The 21,155-nt window shown below is 39.7% G+C and overlaps 1 protein-coding gene across 4 annotated transcripts in view; it reads right to left on the bottom strand.

The window, feature by feature from the left end:
* Nucleotides 1-94: 94 nt before the first annotated feature.
* The window catches only part of si:dkey-14d8.20 (deleted in malignant brain tumors 1 protein), a 25,995-nt gene continuing 4,934 nt past the window's right edge, over nt 95-21,155 (bottom strand). The window contains exons 2-14 of one of the 4 annotated variants that reach the window (XM_067428092.1): nt 12,813-13,006; nt 10,276-10,347; nt 9,861-10,199; nt 8,609-8,917; nt 7,617-7,922; nt 7,177-7,482; nt 4,970-5,272; nt 4,492-4,800; nt 4,023-4,328; nt 3,019-3,107; nt 744-785; nt 355-404; nt 95-260 (exon numbers count right to left, since the gene is read on the bottom strand). In XM_067428092.1, the coding sequence (XP_067284193.1) occupies nt 215-260; nt 355-404; nt 744-785; nt 3,019-3,107; nt 4,023-4,328; nt 4,492-4,800; nt 4,970-5,272; nt 7,177-7,482; nt 7,617-7,922; nt 8,609-8,917; nt 9,861-10,199; nt 10,276-10,309 (2,439 nt within the window). In that variant the 5' untranslated portion in view covers nt 10,310-10,347; nt 12,813-13,006 and the 3' untranslated portion in view covers nt 95-214. Of the gene's footprint in view, nt 405-743; nt 2,715-2,802; nt 2,903-3,018; nt 3,108-4,022; nt 4,329-4,491; nt 4,801-4,969; nt 5,273-7,176; nt 7,483-7,616; nt 7,923-8,608; nt 8,918-9,860; nt 10,200-10,275; nt 10,929-12,812; nt 13,007-21,155 lie in introns of those variants that run through there. The other 3 variants (XR_010899636.1, XM_067428090.1, XM_067428091.1) reach the window with 3 other exon arrangements.

Below are 21,155 nucleotides of genomic sequence, written 5' to 3'. Positions count from 1 at the left end.
TTGTGCCAGTGAGTATTCATTCCTAACACACATCACCTCACTTATCCATCCTTCATCTAAGTTCGGCCCAGAATATGCTACTACATTAGCTTTCCCACAGCCTAATTCTCTACAGACCACATTTGATTCTAACAAACCCCACCATCTGTAACACACTGATAACCATTTTCCCTGATAGAGAACTTGCACTCTTCCAGAACAGAAGTTGCTGCCGTCAATTAGTCTGACCCCAACCTCGACTGACGCTGAATTTCCCAGAACTGCTTGTCATGAGAGAGAAAAAAATGAAGAGAATCACAAATATGTTATCCAGTATGAAGGGCAAGTTTGTATGAATTGTGTTTGAGCTCTAACCTTGAAGTAAAATCAGCCATATAGCGTACAGCATTCCTGCTGAAAAGAAACTAAGAAAAAATATAACACAAAGATAAATTAGCGTAACTGAGAACGATAAATAACTTCAGTGGATTTGCAATGAATATTGTAATAGGTAGTTTCTTATTCTTGACTTCCTAAGGGCTAAATATAAAGCCTATGAATTGGACCACTTTTGACAGCCAACAGATCAATACTTAAACCATTCTCTAGTTCTATTGTCTAAATGAAGATTTTTACAGAGAATCAATCACACTATAAGATAGAACAAATGAATAAATATCAAAATGTATTCCTTAAGGATAAGGAGACAAATATAATCAGCAGAATAAAGTCAGAAAGATTAAAATATGACTAAGGGTTTAAACCTTTTGACGTGTCCCATGTGTGCTTCTGTCTTCTTTCTGCCTCTGAAAGATAAGTTTGTATGTTGGCGATTTATGTGTTCATCTAGAGCCCATGTCTCCTCCCTCCAGACCACCCTGACAATCGCACCTTCTCAGGGTATTATTTTACATATATTTGTAAGTTACAGCATATATTGAGCAGGTGTAGTAGTTAGCAATTTGTACTCGCAAGAAAGCCGTGACCTAAGGATGCAAAACAGGTTAGACATCAAAGAAACTGAGGATAATAGTTAGTCACCTGCCTCTCAGATATCAACACTTTCAACTTGTTTTTTTTATCTTCTCTTGTTCATAATGCTGGTTTTAGGGGGTCATTATTTGGAACTGTCTGCATTGTTTAGTGTTCCCAAAAATGTTAATCCTGTTTAAACTCTTGCAAACAAACACTTGCTCTGCACTACACAGAAGGCAGTTTGCATTTTGTTTGGCTGTTAAGTGAGTTTTTCCTTCCTAATTACTCGGACAGGCCCCATTAACAGGATGCAAACAGTGAAGTTTTTGAATACCTTTCAGAAATAATCCTACCTTCTTTAAGACTGTCAATCAAGCTCCAAAATGGACGACAAAGAAGCACCATAAAAGGACTTGTGTGCTGTATTACATGTCTTCTGAAGCCATGTCTCAAATAAAAGTCTGGTTTCTGTAATTGTGCGTGTTAACACTGTTTTGAATATAGGTTGCTTTTCCTACTAAACGCATACACGTGTCTGAATCAGGTCATTACCCATTCCAAATAGTTAACAAAACAATTAAGGCCATGTTCACACTGCCAGCGAAATTATCAGATTTTTCGCTTATCCAGATTCCAGAAAAACACATGAAATTGGATATGGAGGTGGTTTGAAATGCCATTATAATAAGATTTTTACAGATGTGTCTCAGTCTGGATGCTCAAGTTGGATTTCAAACTGTCTTTTGCATCACTCTTAATACAACTATAATGTCAAAACCTGTGATGCAAGTATTCATAAGGTGTTCAAATAGTATGTCCAGAGATATCAGCATTTTCCTGTGCGACAAAGGAGTTCTGCACCACAACTGGACGAAACGCGTTAGAGAGCGAGATGATGCACCTCCATTTTACCTGCATCCATTTTTAAAAAGCCCAATCACATAATGTGGATACGGTTTCTTTGTTAACAAAGAAATCCATGCAGATAGGTTGATTATGTCTGGACATGCAGATCTGATCATGCAGACAGTCTACCCGAAAAGATCTGATTGGAGAAAAAAAATCTGACTTTCTTGCTGTCTGAACATATAGCCTAAGTATCCTGAAAATACTTTGGTGCGTACTCTATGACAAATGAGACACTAGCTCATCAACCACAAGCCCTGATGCTTCTCAACAGTACTATCATGACATGGGAGGAAAGATTAATTCTAGTTTAAAAAACTAAACAACTGGAATAATTGCTTAATTATGATTAAATGATACCATACCTAGATACCAACAGCAGTCACAACATGGACACTTACCAGGAAATGATACACTGATAACCAAGACAAATTGGATTGTAACTCTAAAATGGTCCATATCTGATTATTGTAAATTAAATAAGAATGTTATTAAATCACATTGAAATATTATTTAATGCAATCATTTAATTTGTGCAGTTAATTTCTAAAAAGTCTAGACAGGTTCATACATGTGCAATATTGGCTATAGCAAAATTAGTGTAAATATTACAAGTAAATGTTGGTTAGCAATTTAGGATCTAAACACTGTCAGAATCAGAACACAAATATTCAATGTTATTAGGAAAACAAAAATGGCAGGGATATTATATGTAGCATTGCCATGTATGAAAAACTCTTGTAAGATAATTATTAATTATATTTATAAAAGGTCAGATTGTAAGCATAGAAGGATGTGGCATTCAATTTCCTATTAGATTATCCTTGTTTTCTTCTCTGTATGCCAGCAATGACCTGAGAAACCAACATTATTGTAAATTATTATTGTGGAAAACATTCAATTCAAAGTGAAACCGTTTTAAAGCTAATGTTAAAGTCCTACCACAATGTCAGGGTACAATTCCTTTTTTCTTTTGGAAAACTTTTCCATCTGCCTGAGTTTTCAATGAAAAATTTCCATTTATTTGTAGCTTCTTCCCCATCTATGAGATCCAAACGAATGTAAATACAGACAGCCAACAGTATCTTGAGCAGCCAGTAGATGACAGCAAAAAGCAGTGAAGGATGCAGCTCACTGTTACTGTACCACTGCTCTCACCTCCTCTGAAAGTTTTCCCAGGATTCCAGCATCATTTGGGTCGACTCCAAGTGCATCCTTCACTTCAATCTTCAACAGGACTTTAATATCTGAATGAATGTGAGAAAGTGTAAAATATCAAATGTATTGCTCAAATATGCTGGCATAGCATCTTTTCTTAACATGAAGATAGGATGGAAATCTTGGGAATTTATTAGTACTTAAACCTCCGTGACACTGATATTTTAGGTTGCAATTTGAAACCACACGGATTTGCTTATAAGTAATCTATGGACAAATCACAAAAACAAAATGGGATCTTTATTTGCTGAATACTACTGTTGTGCTCAATGGACCTAAGACACTGAAGTCTTAATAGTTGGGTCAACGTCTATAAGGGTGAACGGAAAATACAGAAAATATAATTTTTGCTTTCCTATTTGCCACAATACTAAAAGAAAAATGTATTACGTCAATCAGAAGAGAGAAAGATGTCAAATTTGCCTCAGCCTTTGTGTTAGAAACACAAGCATTAACCAGTTTTATCTAATATTAAGCCACCGTATCAAAACGGCCAAGGTTATCAAGTATAGTGCTATAAATGTAGCCTACATTCAATTTTTTAAAGTCGGCATTAAATGGAAGTTTAGTAAAAGTTTTAAGTAAAAATGCCAAAAACCTAAAAATGTAAGGCGGAACTTGATTTTGAATTGATTGAATGGTTGGATCATTATGGTTTGCTATTGGTTGATCTCATGTGAGTGACAGGTTGCCCCGCCCTCACGCCATCAGAGAAGAGATGAGATACAAGAGGGAGGGGAAGTTATTTTGTTTAAAATACAAGGGTACATGAATAAAACATACTGCAATATTTCATAAAAAATATCAGTTGTTCATTTTGATTTCATGGTGACTTTAAAAATGAAAACATAAAAAAACTTAGCTAGACTTATGATAACACATCATCACAGTTTGTGAAAAGGGTCCATTATCTCACACGCAAACATTAAAAAATTGGCACTCACATCCACAAATGACTCCGGCATCTTTCTCATGGCCACAGCTGTTTGGACTTGTGTTATATGAACAGCTCGTCAATGTAGACTCATTGCCAACACAGTCTACATTATTCATCCATACTGTTCCTGAACCCTTTCCAAAAAAAGCAGCACTCTTTACTTCCAAAACTGCTCCACAGCCCAGTTGTCTACACACCACAGCAGCATCGGACACATCCCAGCCATCATCACACACCGTTCCCCATTGTGTATTTTGGAAAACCTCCACTCGCCCAGAACAAGGGCCAATGCTGTTGACCAGCCTAACGTTACCTAATGCTCAGACAAAGGAAGGAAGACATATTATAAATGCAGTTTGTGCTTAATGCAAATATACAGGCATTTTAATATTATACTGACTACATTATGCAAGGGATGTAAAGTATGCATTTTCTTTTTACTATTAGCAAGCAACAGGACTGCAGTTTGAACTCACCCTGACAGATGACTCCTGCATCTTTCTCATGTCCACAGCTGGCTTTTCCCCATCCACTTGATCTACAATCTCGCAGTCGTGATTCAGTGTTAGAACATTGTAAATCACTTAGCCATACTAGTCCTGATCCCTGTCCAAAATAAGCAGCAGTCTTCGCCTCGACAGCATCCCCACAGCCCATCTCTCTACACACCACTGTAGCGTCTGCCAGATCCCAGCCATTATCACACACCGTTCCCCACTGACCGTTGTAGAAAACCTCCACTCGTCCAGAACAAGAGTTACTTCCATTAATGAGCCTGGTAGGAGCTAAATGCCACATAAATGAAAGTAAAAGAAACATGCAAACTATTTAAATGCATATGTATGATGTTTTCTCCCTTTACAATGCATTTCATTTTCAGTTCAGTCCCAAACAGGGTGGCTATAATCTTACACGAATAATATTGAGTGTAGAAAAGCAGTGGATTTTACTTACAGTTACAGATGACTCCTGCATCCTTTGAATGGTCATACATTCCAGATTTAAGAGATTCACAGACAGCCAGTTTGTCCTCATTTCCAACACAGTTTACACTGCCAATAAGTATTTGTCCTCCACCTGGTCCAAAATAAGCCGCAGTCTTCGCCTCTACAGCATCTCCACAGCCCATCTCTCTACACACCACTGCAGCATCTGCCAGATCCCAGCCATCATCACACACCGTTCCCCACTGATCATTGTAGAAAACCTCCACTCGTCCAGAACAAGAGTTGTTGCCACTCACCAGTCTAATGTTAGCTAATTTCCACACAAAAAAACAAGAGTTTTGGATCAACTTAAAGTTTGATGACTCAAAGTTAAGATGTTTTTGTGTACAAGGTTTTTAGGGGTGACCCCGAATAGTTGACGATTCGATAGGCGACTACCAATCAAACTGTGTCGAATCTTTGCAAAGGTGTTATGAAACGAGGATTATGCTCTTTGGCTATATGGGGGTGCTCATTAGCCCCTTTCACACATAAGCCCCATTTCCACCGAATTTACCCAGAACAATTTGTCCCAGGAACTTTTTTTCCAGGAACTCTTTATTTCCCCCAGACCTGCTGCTGTCTGCTTTTCCATCGTGGTCTAAAGTATCGTGAAGTTTACCGCGGTGACGTAGGACTGTACGCGACTGTCCAGAGCCCACTGGATTTCGTCCTCCACATAAACAGTGGCATGAAAAAGTATCTGAAGACATTGGAATTTCTCACGTTTCTACATAAAATCACCATCAAATGAGATCTGATCTTTATCAAAATGACGCAAATGAAAAAAACAGCGTCTGCTTTAACTAAAAACCCCAAACCACCCCAGGTTTTCATTTTTTTAATGAGGATAATGTGCAAACAATGTTTGGAAGCAATAACTTCAACCAGACGCTTAAAGGGCAGCTTTAAGCGACTCCTCAGTGTTTGGACACACCCCTGACTTAAATTGTTTGGTAAAAATTGGTATCAATTGCTCTCAAAGTCTCCTTAGGCAGAGGGTTCAGTTACTTATTCCTCCCACTTCTGTCATTGTTTGCATGTTATCCTCATTAAAAATATGAAAACTCATAAATATTTGGGTGGTTTTAGTTTAAGCAGACACTGTTTTTTCATTTGTGTCATTTTGACAAAGATATTATCACATTTGATGGTGATTTTATAAAGAAATGTGAGAATTCCTAAAGGCTTCAAATACTTTTTCATGCCTCTGTAGGCTTAATAAAGCCTGAACCTTGTTGTCGGTCCATTGTTGATTCGAATAGCAAAGAACAGAATTTAAGGTTTAGGTTCCAGTACTTTGAAAAAGTACTTCGCAAGCAGAGCCGTTTTGAGGGGGATATTTGTACCCAGAATTTAATTTTGACCCTGGTTCCTGTGGTCATAACACACCGAATACCACCCCAAAGTCCCTAATTCCAGCAGAAAGTACCCGCGGTGTAAACACAGCTATAGTCTTTACTGGTAAATTATCGGTAAATCATCATGTGTGAACATGACCTTTTCAAAAATACAGTAAATCAGTTCCAGCAAATTACCAGTAAGGTAAGTTTTAACGTTACCAGTCAATTACTAGAAATGTGTGCTGTGTAAACGCACAATGAAGATTACTGGTATGAGCACATACAAAGTCAGAACGCACTGTTTACAGAAAACTTTTTAATAGTTTTTCTTTTTAAATATGTGCTAAACGATCATCTTTGACTGTTGCGCCACGTCTTGCAGCCTTTTCAACGTGTTGCCTTTGAGATCCAGCCTTCTTTTCCATTCATCAGCACCGCGGCGCTACAGCTGGATAGAATTCATTTAAAACATTTCAGCCGGTTCGAATTCGATTTTTGGATGATGTGGACAACTAAAAAGACTGCCACTCTAGTTTAGCATTTATTGTTGTCGCTGCAGTTAAAAAGATAAAGTCAACAATTCTGCCTATTTTGGTTCTTTAAAAAAGAGAAACAAAGTATTTCTTCTGCTCACAAGTTGATTCTGACTGACAGTGTGGCCATTCTGCAGTTATTTATTTTTAATGTTTTAGGTTTATTGGTCCAAAATATTTTTATACATTTTCTTCTATATGTTTGTGTGATGTTCTGTATCCCCCGCCACCCTCCCCCTATTCAGATTTGACTATGTAAATCCTTAGTTAGGAACACCCCTAAATAGTTTTATACTCACGCTGACATGAGACTCCAGCATCCTTCTCATGTCCACAGGTGTTTTTCCCCCATCCCTGTGAATTACAGATCCTCAGTGTAGAGCCAGCACCACACTGTAAATCACTCAGCCATACTGGTCCTGATCCCTGTCCAAAATAAGCAGCAGTCTTTGGATCCATAACATTTCCACAGCCCAGTTCTTTACAGACTATGGCAGCCTCTGACCAATCCCAGCCATCATCACACACTGTTCCCCATCGGCCATCAAAAAACACCTCCACTCTCCCAGAACAAGGGTCAGTGCCATTCACAAGCCTAGTTAGAGCTGATGGTCAGACAGAGGAAAGGAAAACAAACAAGCAAACTTACTTGTAGTGACAATATTTTCTTTTCCAGTTCAGAATGTTATATAGTCTTACATGCAATGGAAGGAACATACACTAAATTGCAGCGACTTACGTTGACAGATGACTCCAGCATCCTTTGAATGCGAACCAAACACTCTTAATTTTTTTAACTCGCAGACACCGAGTGTGGACTCATTTCCAATGCAGTTGACATCATCCCACCATACTAGTCCTGATCCTTGTCCAAAATAAGCAGCAGTCTTCGCCTCTACAGCATCTCCACAACCCCTCTCTCTACACACCACTGCAGCGTCTGCCAGATCCCAGCCATTATCAGAAACAGTTCCCAGCTGACCGTCATCGAAAACCTCCACTCGTCCAGAACAATAGTTGAAGCCATTTTCAAACTTAATTTTGCCTAAATAATGTAATGAGAACTGTTGTCAGTGTATTATATCTGATGCGCTCTCGGATTCATGCATAGATAAGACTTATTATCTGAGATTATGTTGGTAGTTTTGTCTCAAAAGCATGATTGACCCATAAACACACACACACACACACACACACACACACACACACACACACACACACACACACACACACACACACACACACACGTTGGTCTATGTGGTTTACAGGGACTCTCCATAGGCGTAATGGTTTTTATACTGTACAAACCGTATTTTCTATCCTCTTACACTGCCCCTGCCCCTAAACCTACCCATCACAGGAAACATTCTGCATTTTTACTTTCTCAAAAAATTATCATTTAGTATGTTTTTAAGGCCATTTGAATTATGAGGACATTTGATATGTCCTCATAAACCACATTTATAGTGTAATACCAGTGTAATACCCATGTAGTTATACAAATTTGTGTCCTCATAAACCACATAAACAGGCTCACACACACACACACACACACACACACACACACACTATGAGTTCATGTTAGTGCTTTAAGAAAAATGCAAGCTTCCCTGCTTGGCATCCTGCTACAAAAACTCAGGACAGATAAGAAAACATTTTTTGTGGTAATTAACTGTATGCCACAAATGCTGCACAACACTCTAAAAATGTTGCATAGAAGTTTGTACTCACGGCGACAGATAACTGCAGCATCCTTCTCATGTCCACATGTGTTTTGTCCCCATCCCTGCAAACTGCACTGTCTCAGTGTAGAGTCAGTGTTAGAACACTGCACATTAGTTAGCCATACTGGCCCTGATCCCTGGCCAAAATAACCACCACTCCTTTCCTCGAAAACGTTGGCACAGCCCATTTCTCTACACACCACTGCAGCATCTGACCAATCCCAGCCATCAGTACACACTGTTCCCCACTGACCGTCATTGAGAACCTCCACTCGTCCAGAACAGGAGTGACTGCCATTCACCAATCTGACAAGGGCTAATTTCCACACAGAGAACATATATTAATACATTTATTGCACACTAAATATTAGAAACACTGCAACACTTATTATTTTGACTTGTATTACAGTACAAATATCTAAACACTCTTAAATCAAGGCTCAGAAGCAAAATTACTTAAGGTATTTTGTCTTATAAAATGCTTTACAAAAGCGTGTATACACAGTCAATGGTGTAAGAAAAAAAACAATGTTAATTTCTGATGTCCTGTGCACACATTTGAATTGTAATGTGCTGATCTAACCGCGGGAAAACGCAGCAGTATTGCGCTTCAGAGCAGGTCACAATCAATTAATAACATTTATGCCAAGCAATTGGTTATGAACTAATGCGGATGAATAATGACAATGTTTAGTTTACAATGTTCATATAGTAATATGTGTGTTTTAGACGGTTGTAACAATGCATATTTTATCTCCCTAATCAAAACTTGAAAGAGCAGCTGTAAAATATGCATTGTTACAGCCGTCTAAAACATATTACTTTATAAACATTGTAAACTAAACATTGTCATTATTCATCAACATTAGTTCATAAACAATTGCTTGGCACAAATGTAGCACACATTTGTGCCAAGCAATTGTTTATGAACTAATGTTGATATATGATATATGATATGATATATAATATGATATTTATAGCCAAAATGCTAAAATATAAGCTAAAATATGACTAAACCTAAATGGCATTTTAGTCAAAAGAATATGACTAAAACTAAATAAAGATTTGCTGTCAAAATTAACACTGGGATAAAAAATACAATTGGAAAAAATATTTTTCTTACCTCATTGGCAGATATTTGCATTGTTTTAACCATAATTTTGATGATTTTTTTTGCTTCTCAAATAAATGCATCTTGATTTAAGAATGATCAGATATTTTACTGAAAACTAGACAATAGTTTTTGGCGGTGAACTTACAGTTACAGATGACTCCAGCATCCTTTGAATGGTAACAGCTAAACTGCCCTATTGTCTTAGATCCACAAGTGCTCAGCGAAGTCTCATCTCCAGAGCACTTTACACTACTTTTTACTATATTTCCTGGTCCTTGTCCAAAATAAGCAGCAGCCTTCGCCTCGACAGCATCTCCACAGCCCATCTCTCTACACACCACTGCAGCATCTGCCAGATCCCAGCCATCATCACACACCGTTCCCCACTGACCGTTGTAGAAAACCTCCACTCGTCCAGAACAAGAGTTGTTGCCATTAGCCAGTCTGATTGATTGAGATGTGCTTGAAATGACATTGCCTAGAACTTAATGTAACAGAGCAAAGTACAAATGTAAAAAAATACTATAGCAGTCTCTAAACAAAGTAGTGTTACTACTTACTCAGAACTGGAATGAGCCACATGGAGCCTGACATTGTTGCTGAACAGTCCACAATTACAAAAAATGAGAAGTCTAAAAAAAAACAACTATAAATTAGCTCGACACAAAATGAAATGAATCAGACTTTAATATTAAAACATACCGTTTTATAGAACACAGAAACAGAACAACAAGATTAGATTAGGTTAAAATCCATCAGTACAAAGAACAAGTTTTAAAGTAAAATTTTGAGATTGACATACACTCTGTAATCATCACACCTGTTTTTTTTGTTGTTCTGTCCCTAAACTGGCTAGTCCTAAACTGTATGATTAGTTAAATGTTAAACATTACTCCCATGCTGAGCTTCCCTCCTACTCCAAGTAGAGATGATTTGTGATTGTGTGATTAAGGCTTAAAGTTTGATGTGATTAAGGCTTAAAGTGATTTGGCTCTAGCTCCTCCCGCCTTCAACACATCCTTTTATTTCCTTAAGTCTAAGCAGTGCAATCAAATGTGTCTCAAATGAGCATGACATCATAAAGCAAATGTTAATTTAAGGTGCAAACAATACATCAATCAGAGGTTAAAGGGTTGATCTTCGAAACACAAATGAAGATATTTAATTTGTGAAATATCGATTAATGTTGAAAGGGCTACATAAATGCAGTCCATTTACCATATTTCTTGAGCAATTTCTGACAACATTGACGCTTCAAAGAGAGATCGTTAAACTAATCCAAATGAATCCAGCAGTTTAGTCTAAATTTTCCGAAGAGACAATCATACGGAGCCCCTAAAGGGACATGGTGGAGAAGAAGAAAAATGAGATGGAGGAAATGTCACACTTTTGCGTTCTCTTGCATTCCCCAAGAAACTCTGCACTCCCTTCCTAAAATGTTTGAGATCCGACAAGAAACTTTGTGTTTGCTTGCAAAGAGCTCAAGGTGAACGGAACATTTATTTGGGGAACGTAAAGGTTTTGCAAGCAAATGTAAAGTTTCTTGGAGGGGAAATTATTAACTTTTTTCCTCTCATCTCAATTTTTTGTTCACCACCAATCCTGCTCTTGTATGGTCACTGTCCCAGAGAGTTTAGCTCCAACCAGGTCTTAATCAAGCTCTTACTAGAAGGTCTCATTGGAGCTGAACTCTGCAGGACAGTGGGCCTAGAGGACCGATTTCGGACACCCCTGCTTTAGGGGCTCCATGATTAACAGATTTAAATTTAAGGATTGTAGCAACCTGTCTGGCCAAAATTAAGTGAAGCCTGTGTTTCATGAAATCTGCTGCTTTGAATATTCAAATTACATCTAAAATCTCTCAGTTGATTTGCTTAACTAAATAAGTAACTTTGCATCCAGTCTTTAATTTGACCACTAATTCCTCATGTTCTCAGCTCTTAAATGGCAGGACCTGAATTTCTTTTCCCCATCCATTTACAAAGATTCTGCAGGATCATTTGTCTTATGACATCTCGATGTGTATGTGCTGCATGTGCATCTGTGTGATCAAGTGCAGTTATATTAGCACAAAATTATGTGGTTACAATGACAACATTAACATCTTAAAACCTATGAGACAATTATGAGGTGACAATAAAGGCACAATATGTTTTTTTTTGCTGAATCATGGGAGTTGTTGTCTTCACCTCAGCCGGTGGGAACTTAATGGAACTTCATATTCATTGGATGAGCTTATGTATTAAAGATGTTTAAATGTTACTGAAGCAGGGTAGAGCTGAAAGCCACTGAAGCTGAACGAGGCCGCTGGATTGATTGCTAATTGGAGCTTTTATTCTGCTGCAGACAAGTGCTTCCACTTCTTTCGCTCATGCATATGTGGGGTAACACAGGACTGTTTTATTATATTAAAATGATATAAACATGAGATAATCACGTTCGCTCAGAGGGTATGAGATACTTGTTCACACTGCAGTAAGAGATCGATATTAGGCATGGTAAAACATGGTTCTCGCGGTAAATCAAGAAAACCAGAGACTAACTTATAAGACTAACTGTGTTGAGTTATAGAAAAATTATGAGTTTTCTGTCGACGAATGTCTCGAAACAGCTACTCACCTGTCTAATAAAACACATAATATATTAAAATGTCTTTGGCGTTTCCGTAGTACCCACGGACATCGAGGATAACGCAGGTCACTGATTGGCACGCAGGAACACGGTCCGTGTCCTGGTTAAAATTGCATATTTCTCTGGATTTAAACATTCTTGGAAACATTTGGGATAATGTAAGTACACAAGTCAACAAAATATATAACAGGTCTAGTGTTTTTTTATATATATTAATCCAAAAATCGTACATGCTGTGCCTTTAATGAAAAATGCATGTGAGAGTCAATGTAGGCTATGATGGTATTGGAAATTTGTATTTGTGTGCAACTGATCCATATAGAATAGAGCATATTTTTAAAAAGATCCTTAAAAAGTGTGCAATGACTAATGCATCTGCCTACATACTATATGCACTTAAATTATATATAGAGGGAGAAAGAGTGATGAACAGTAAAGATAATATATTAAAATGTTTGTCACTTACCGGCATACTTCAGCTGTTACACCTGAAAGTGTTGGTGTGTTCCACCTTATGGTGCTAATCTCGTTTGTGCATTCAAGAATACATTTACCAAAACTATTTCCCAGTCTATGGTCCACCTCCATATAATGAAGTCATATGCAGTCAACCATTAATCAGGCTCGTCTGAGTTCCACACTGTTTGTCCACTTAATCTCCTGTTGAGTAATAAAAACCAATGAGTATGATTTCCCATGAACAAAAATACAGTCTTACCTCATGAAAACCTAATTAAAACAGATATTGACTGAGCTATACCTGTACCCACATGAGTCAAATGATTTGGGTCCACTATTGGTTAATAAATATGTTGGCTTGAAAACCCAGTGTACCCTAGCAACATAACAACCTCCTAGCAACCATCAGTTTTTCTAAAAACAACCTTCAAAAAACGTTAAACAGGAAACCTTCAAACTTCCAGTTTTTAAAACCCCTTCAAACATTCTGGTCAGGCTTTCTCAAGCCAACATCAAAGCCATTATTTTTTATGCTTAGAAAATATTATATAACCTTTTTGAGTAAAAATTGTGCTGGGTTATATTTGCGGAATATAGAATAAAGTAGAAATGAAATATAGAAAGGCCTGAAAGTGTTTGATGTTAGGCTTATTAAGAATTAATGACCATGAAGAACTGTTCACTTTATTTAAGCAATTCATCTTGATTTAACACCATTATATCAGGTGTCTGGTTAAATGTAATTGATTCATGTTATATTGACTTAAAACCGTTACTCTTTGACATAACTTTCTGTTCAGAAAGGGTTTTATGTGTTGATTGTTTGTATTCTATGTTTACTTTTTATTCATTTTTGTTATTTTTCCCTTTTTCCATTGTTGCACTGAGATTCATTAGAATGAAAAGTGTGTTATAAATAAAATCTATTATTAGTATTAATTAACTTGATGTTTTATTTTAAAATCACATGTTTCAATCAAGTAACCCAAACAAACAGGACTTTTACTTCCCATCAAGCTTTGCAAAGAGGCTGAATTCAGAGAGTAAATGTTTAAATAAAGTGCTATTTTGTGCATTTTTAACTAGATGTGAAAATGGAGAGCCTCTAATTTTAATGTTTAATGTTCTGTTATGTTGGTATTTAAAATGTTGTGTTACGTTAGCGTTTTTGGAGGTTGCCATTGTGGTGAAGTGCAGAGCATGTGCCTGGGCTGAGGACCTGCTTATAACAATTCAAGTTGTTTCAATAATGATAAAAAAACAACTATTTTGGGCATTCCATGAATGTAAAAAAAAAAATCAATCTTCTAACTAGCCAACAAGACTTGAAAAGTATATTCTTGTAAGATAACATTTGAAATTTTGTAATTAAACTGGATTACTTGTTATGGTTTTTGTTTGATATTAGTTTTAGAATAATTGAACTTAATAGTTTTGGACAAAATTAAGAATGTTAACCTGATTTAACTAAATGGCATTGAACTAACCTTATATAAAAAACCTTAAGTTTACTGAAATAAACAATGTTAATTAAATTCAACATAAACCAGTTATGTGAAACCTGTTGACATAAAAATAATGCGTAAATCCAACATGAGCCTCAACAGCAGACACCTCAGCTCTATTCTTGTGGTGTGTTGATTTGTTTATGATAGATTAATGCATAATCTGCTTGTAAAGTGTTCTACTACTGTACTAAATGTAAATGTGTCTGTTTTTGTCCCAGAAAGGTGCAGATTCCACCTACTCCAAACATGTTATTTAATATGCACCTATTTCTGAAATGTAGACTTTTAAAATCCCTAATGACAAATTCCAATTAATTATATATTTCCATGTTGATTCATGTAATGTTTAAATTATTAAAGTAGTTCAAGACTATACTGACCACTGTAAAATAGGCATAGTTCCAGATGAATGATTTAAGAAAAAGAAAAAAAACTTTGTATTTGCTTTGAATAATATTGAGGCATACCCAATATGAAATCCACACTATTGGCTACTTTGAGTATTTTTTCAAAACAACGCTTAAGGTTTTTTGAATGATTTGCTTTGCTGAATAAATAATGCAAAGTACCTTGACTCTCACCATGTCATAGCATGGCTGACCATTTTAGGATACAAATGTATTTCTAGTGACTTATTTCCAGTGGCTTTTGTTATATTAGAACAATAAATACAGAACTCAATATTAATGCACTTATGCTTATGTTCTTATGCGTTATGATCCTGATTGGATTCTGATTTCTGCACACTCGCAAATCATCTTGTTATAACAAACAATTATGAAAATAAGATTAATTGTGCAGTCCGCTTCATTGACTATAACGGACCTTTGTGTTATTGCAATTAACTAAATTGAGTGACAAAATTTTAGTGATTAAGGAGCTCTTTTATTTATTATTTTTTTATAGTGCTCTTCGTGCCATGCCAAATCCCACATACAGTATGCTTTTTTCCTGTTAAAACTAACAGCGGTTTCTGAATGGAGATGCTTTAATAACAAATAATTTATCTGATGCATTTATGCTGGTGTAACAACAAGAGAGTCATGAGTTTAATGTCTCGGGGAATAATTAACTCAAAAGGGATTTAATATTCAATATTCATGAATTTATGAATATGATTTGCCAGTTGTTCATTACGTATTAAAATTTTCCGATAGGGAAAATTGTTTAATTAAATACAAGTAACCCTTTATGAAATTGCTTGAAATTATCCTACTAAGTTTGTCCTGCAAATTAGTTATAGACTTTTCAAATCAATTCTCAATAATGGATTACTGCTTTACGAGCGCATGAGAAACATTAACTTTACTGATCAGGATAAGTTCAATATTTCAAATGGTCATACAGTTTACTTTACTAACATAGTAGCATAAGCAGTTAGGTAACGTTTAGATCGCAAGTTTCATTGACTTTGTGTATGTGGCAGAATAACAGATTCAACTCATTAAATGTCTTTTGAAGGTTTAATAAACACAGACTAAAAATAACACTACAATTCACACAGAAAGTACATACTAAATATGCATCAAGAGAGTAGAAGTATAGATATTAATGAAAGAATACATAAAAGAGAATAATGAATAGACTGAAGTTAGAGAGAGATAAAAGAGAGAGAGAGAGACAAAGAGAGAGGGAGAGAGAGAGACAAAGAGAGTGGGGGAGGGTAAGAAACAGCTTTCCTTCAGTTCAACCAAAATACGACCTTCACGGAGTTAATTTATCCCAACGGGAGAATAACACACCCTCTTTACAGCAGTAAGAATAAGAATACTTGCATTCTTTGTGGTTTCGTTTTGGCTTCTCGCTTGTGTGCGTATGTGTCTCTGCGTGTTCAAATGTCCTGCATGTCCGGCGGTCCTTTCCGAGGTTGGGAGGGAAGCGGCTGTTTGCTTTAGCGATGCTTCGTGTTCTTGAAGATCGGATTGTAGAAGAGAAGATTTTTGGAAGAGCTGAGGCCTGCTTGGAGGGCCTGCATTGGTGGCCTGGCTCAAGGGCCAGCCACAAAGACGTGTTGGTTCAGCCAGAGAGAGAAGAGAGAGAAGGAGGAAGTCTTCACTGGTCTTTTAAGGTCTGGAAATAGTCCCACCCTCCAGGGTTAGACTTAACCAATGAGAGTGTTGGGATTTCCCGGCGGGAAATTCCTCAGCAGAATTTATAGCTCTTTGTTTGAAGGTTCGACTCAGTGGGTCTCTGAGTCTTCATACTATAATTAATGCAACAAACACACACTGCATTTTCTGAATAAGTGATATACATGGAAGTGTAAGTCGTGAAGTGAGCATTAATTTGATAGGAGACATGACATATATGAGGTTATCTGAACTAGTAATTTGTTAAGACAAAGATAAAAATATGCAAAATACCATACAGAATAAACATTTTACAAGACAGTTATGTGTTTACATATAATGTCCTGGGGTGCATGTTCATTTATAGATGGTTTGTCTATAATTTGAGGCAAAAGCTCTGTGTCTTTGTGTCTGAAACTTCATGTGGCCAAATTCCTTTCGGGGCCATAAAAACCCTTATCAGATGGTTTCCAGGGTGACTGAAGAATCTTTCTCTGTTGTGTTGGGGGAAGGTCTGTCCATCAGCACACTTTCAAAACATATTTGTTAAAGGTAACTGGCGATTGTGTGTTTGATTCGCCTGAGTCGCTACATAATCCCCCCTTTCGCTAGTTGTTGTCCCTCCTATGGACAACAACGAGCGATATCAAAGATTCAGGAAGATCAGACACACCATAGCCATGTTAGGCTCCAGTTGTTTGTGTCTCCTGAAGTGATGGTCGTTCCACGGCAGATAAGGCAGACAGTAGCCCAGTTCAGGTCTCTGTGCTTGTGCAGCAGGTGTCGAGGCAGCAGGTGCCCTGACGGTGCGTCACCTGTCATCCAGAAGTCCGTTTGTGTGGTGCAGGTGTGCTGTGGGCTTTCTGCAGCCCTGGGTGGAACCATGTTCCTCGCAATGGCCAGTCAGTCCTTTAGGTCTCCTGCCTAGGAAGATGGACTGCATCTTGACACTTTTATGTCCTATGCTGACTAGGAACTTTTCAGAGGGTGCCTCGCATTGTGGCCAGGCTGGGTGCCTTCTGGTGATCCACTTTGGTTTCTCTGTTTCAAAGTTCAAAGTCATTGGGGTTTTGAGAATCCCTTCAGAGGCGGCCTTGTGTTCGTTAAAGGCCTTCTTTCTCAAATCACATGCATGACATAGTGTGGGGCTTGGCAGTATTGCCTACAAGGTGACTACCTGGTGTTGGAGGAGAAGGTTCTTGAAGCTGGTATAAGGTTAGGCAGAGGGCTTGGGCTCCTCCCCCCTTTTGCGTTTGTGTGCAGGGCTGGAGGAGCTTGCGCTGCTGATGTGAAGTTCAGGAGAGTACGTCTTTCTTTTAAGGATTCATTTGCAGTTGGTGATCAGCAGTCCAGGTTGCTCTCTCAGTACGATGCCCGAGGCTGGACCCGGTGTGATGATGTCTGGTGGTGGCTGGCCTCTGATTGTCTGGAGGCACAGGAGCATGATCACGGCCGCGTTTCTTAGGCATTTCCAGATCTGTTGCATGGCCTCAGTAGTGAAGTGGATGCCTCTGTCTGAGTTGATTCTCAGTGGCAATCTTGACAGGAAAAAGATGTGATTCATCAGGTGGTATGCCGTGGTCTGGGCGGTGTCGTTGGGTGCTGGTTGACACTCCAACCACTTGGTAAACTGGCACACCACTGTGAGAAAGTACTTTTTGCCTTTTGTGGACCTGGGCAGGGGTTCTATCCGGTCGATTTGTAGGTTTGACCATGGGAAAGTGGTCCCTCTGTGTTGCAGTGGGGCTCTGTGGCTCGGGTTTGCTGGTTGGAACTGGCAGCGAACTATCCCTTCTCTAACATACTCTGCTGCATCTTGATGCATCCCAGGCCCATATGCCACCTGTTTCAGTGTGTCATACGTGGTTCTGGTGCCGTGGTGTCCCGCACATGGTGTGTTGTGGGCGTACATTAGCATCACCCCCCTTTGCGACCGTGGCACTACAAGCTGTGGCGCTGTGTTGCCATCGGGTGCACACCAGAGAATGTTGTCCATAATACGCATCATGTGTCTGGAGTTATGTAGATGCTTGTGGCTAGAGTCATCAATGAGCTCAGAGTCAGTGATAGGGTGGTTGGAGGGGTCTGAGAGGTGGTCAAGAATTGTCTTTATTGCAGTGTCAGAGGTTTGCATATCCGCAATATCGTTGTTGGAAATTTGCGGAGTTAGCGATAGCAGCTGCAAGGCCGGCATTGTAGCCGGTGTCGATCGCTTGCTGTTAGTTAGCACTGCAACAATGGGGCTGGATGTGGGGTGCGGGGGTGCCCACATGTCGCCGTGTGGTGTGTTTTTACTGATTGTATTGCACAGTGGTAGACTTTTGGTTGAGTTGTCTGCCCACAGTGCAGGGATACTGTTCGTTGTGATAATGTCATTCAGCTGTAGGTCATTCATGACCTGGGGGCAGACGGCATCAGAGTCTTTGGATAGCTGAAATGTGCAAAGTAGCGAACTTGAACTTGGCTTTGGGGCTGAGGCTGTGTTGTCACAGTGTGCTGCAGGGGGTCCCGTGGCCTTTGTGACCTGGCAGTTTGGCTCTGTGGGAGTTCCCGTGACCTCTGTGACTTGACAGTCTTGCTCAGACGGTGTGTGTGTCTGAAGGGGCAGAGGGTCACGCACCTGAGCCCAGACTTTCAGCTGTTTGAAGTCCAGTACGGGTTCGAAGCGGTCCAGCAGGTCTTTTCCGATGAGAAACGGATAAGTGTTCATAGGGGAGATATAGACTGGGTGTATCAGCCTCATAGGTCCAATTGTCAGGTGGATGGAAGCTACGTGCTTGAGCTGGATGTCGTTTTGGCTATACGACTGCACATTTAGCTTACAAGTGTGAAGGTTAAGGGTGCGATTTTTCCTCTGTGCTTCAAATCTGAGTCTTTCAAACAGTTGGGCGGATATAAGCGTGAGGTCGGAGCCAGTGTCAACTAGGGCTTCGAGCTTAAATTCCCTTTCCATAGTGATAGTCAGATAGAGTTTTCGAGCCATCCCCTTCTCGATTAGGTTTCCCAGGAATCTTGGTGTGGGGACCTGTGTGTTGCTTGATAAGCCGTCTGGATATGTGTCAAGTGTCTCATTATGCGTGCAAACAATCAAAGCAGCGCTTTCTGGTACGCTGGGCTGTCCCATGATGCTGTCTTGATTAGAGGCTGTTGCTGTCAGCTGTAGTGAGTGTGTGCCGCTGACGTGTGGGGGTGCAACAGTTAGTACACTAGTCCGTGGTTGGGGAACAGTGTTCAGGGTGGATGATTCAGTTGCAGGAAGGGCGGAAAGGTTGATTTCAGGTATCATGTCTAGTCGTGCTGTACCTGGTCCGTCCTTCTTGTCTTCCTTGTGAGGTTTCTGTCGGAGGAGCTCTTTCAGGATCTTTATGAGCTCTGTAACTTCAGAAGCAGCTACACTTTCTTTGCCAGACGTGGGTTCAGGTCTGGGCCTACCATTGTCCCGTCGAGAGTGGCCTCTTCGCTGGCTTTTTGGGCGAGGCGGGTCCCAGGATCCTTCAGAGCGATCGCTCTGGTACCGTGGACGGTCGCCATTATGACCACGCTGCCCTCTGCTGGCTTGGAGTGGTGTGGACTCTCTGTTGACGGGTCGGTAACTGTGGTTCTGTTTGGCGCCCTCTAGGGTTAGCTCTGGGTGGTGCACAGAGACAGGGCAGATGGTGGGCTGTTTTACAGTCTTTTCAGAAATGGTTTTCTGTTTGACGTAAGCTTTGTGAGCCAAGTCTCTTAACTGTTGTGTGCCCATGCTGCGCGGGCACGCCAGCACCCCCAGGTGGTAACTGATGGTAGGGTGCAGGTTTCGGAGGAAAAGAGTTTTGAAGTTGATGTCCTCCTCCATGCCTGGGTCGTTGCGTGTCCCGAAGTAGGCACGTCGCAGTCTGTTATAAAAGTTCTGTGAGGTCTCACGTCGAGCTTGCTTGAGGTCCATGGCAGTGATGAACCCCTGGTCTGACTCGGGGTCGGAGTACTCACGAATTAGAGCTTGTCGTAGATGCCAGTAGTCCGCTTTGATGGCCTCTGGTTGTCGATCCAGAAAGCTGCGTACGTCACGATTAGACGTGGCCCTGAGCAGGTACAGTCTGTCCCAGTTGTTCGCGTGAGCGACAGTTTGCAAGTAAAAGTCTATGTCTTTTAAGTATGCGTGGACGTCGTGTCCTCCTGCCGGGTCCGGGCTGAAGGTAGGAATATTTCTGGCCAGCTTGTCAAGGTTCTTTGAAGCTTCGTGGCTGTTGACCTTGACTTCCTGGAAGGGCGTCCTTTCCTTTGCTGCTGACGGGGATTCGTGGAGACTGGCGGGTGCTCTTTTAAACAGGGGGCTGTCATTCCCCTTCGTAGCTTCATGGCTAAAATGTGCGGAGTAACTGGTCAGGGGAAACTGTGTGTTGTGTGTTTCCCCCTTCCGGTAACGTTGCACTATATATGATTGTCTCAGTTCTCTTTGCACCATGTCAAGTTCATCTTTGAGCTCGTGTCTTTGCTGGATGAGCTCGTCGATCTCGGCTTGTGCCGACTGCAAATGTTTTGCATAGACTTTAGCTTTAATGTCTCTGTCTTTAAGTTCATCATGGGCTCTTTCCAGGAGGGATTCGCCACGCCGAAGCTTTTCGTCGAGGTGTTTCCTGGCGTCTTTCTCTGACTGTATTCGTCGGTCGGTGTCACGACGGAGCTCCTTCAGGGTCTTTTGAAGTCTTTCTATTTCTTTTCTTTGTTCTTTGTCTGTTTCGTCGTCTTTCTCTGTGTCTAGAAGCTGATCTAGACGAAGCTGGGTGAGGGCTT

Source organism: Pseudorasbora parva, chromosome 20 (genome assembly GCF_024679245.1).
Source record: "Pseudorasbora parva isolate DD20220531a chromosome 20, ASM2467924v1, whole genome shotgun sequence".
NCBI classification, from domain to species: domain Eukaryota; kingdom Metazoa; phylum Chordata; class Actinopteri; order Cypriniformes; family Gobionidae; genus Pseudorasbora; species Pseudorasbora parva.
This window is presented reverse-complemented; position numbering and strand designations above follow the sequence as displayed.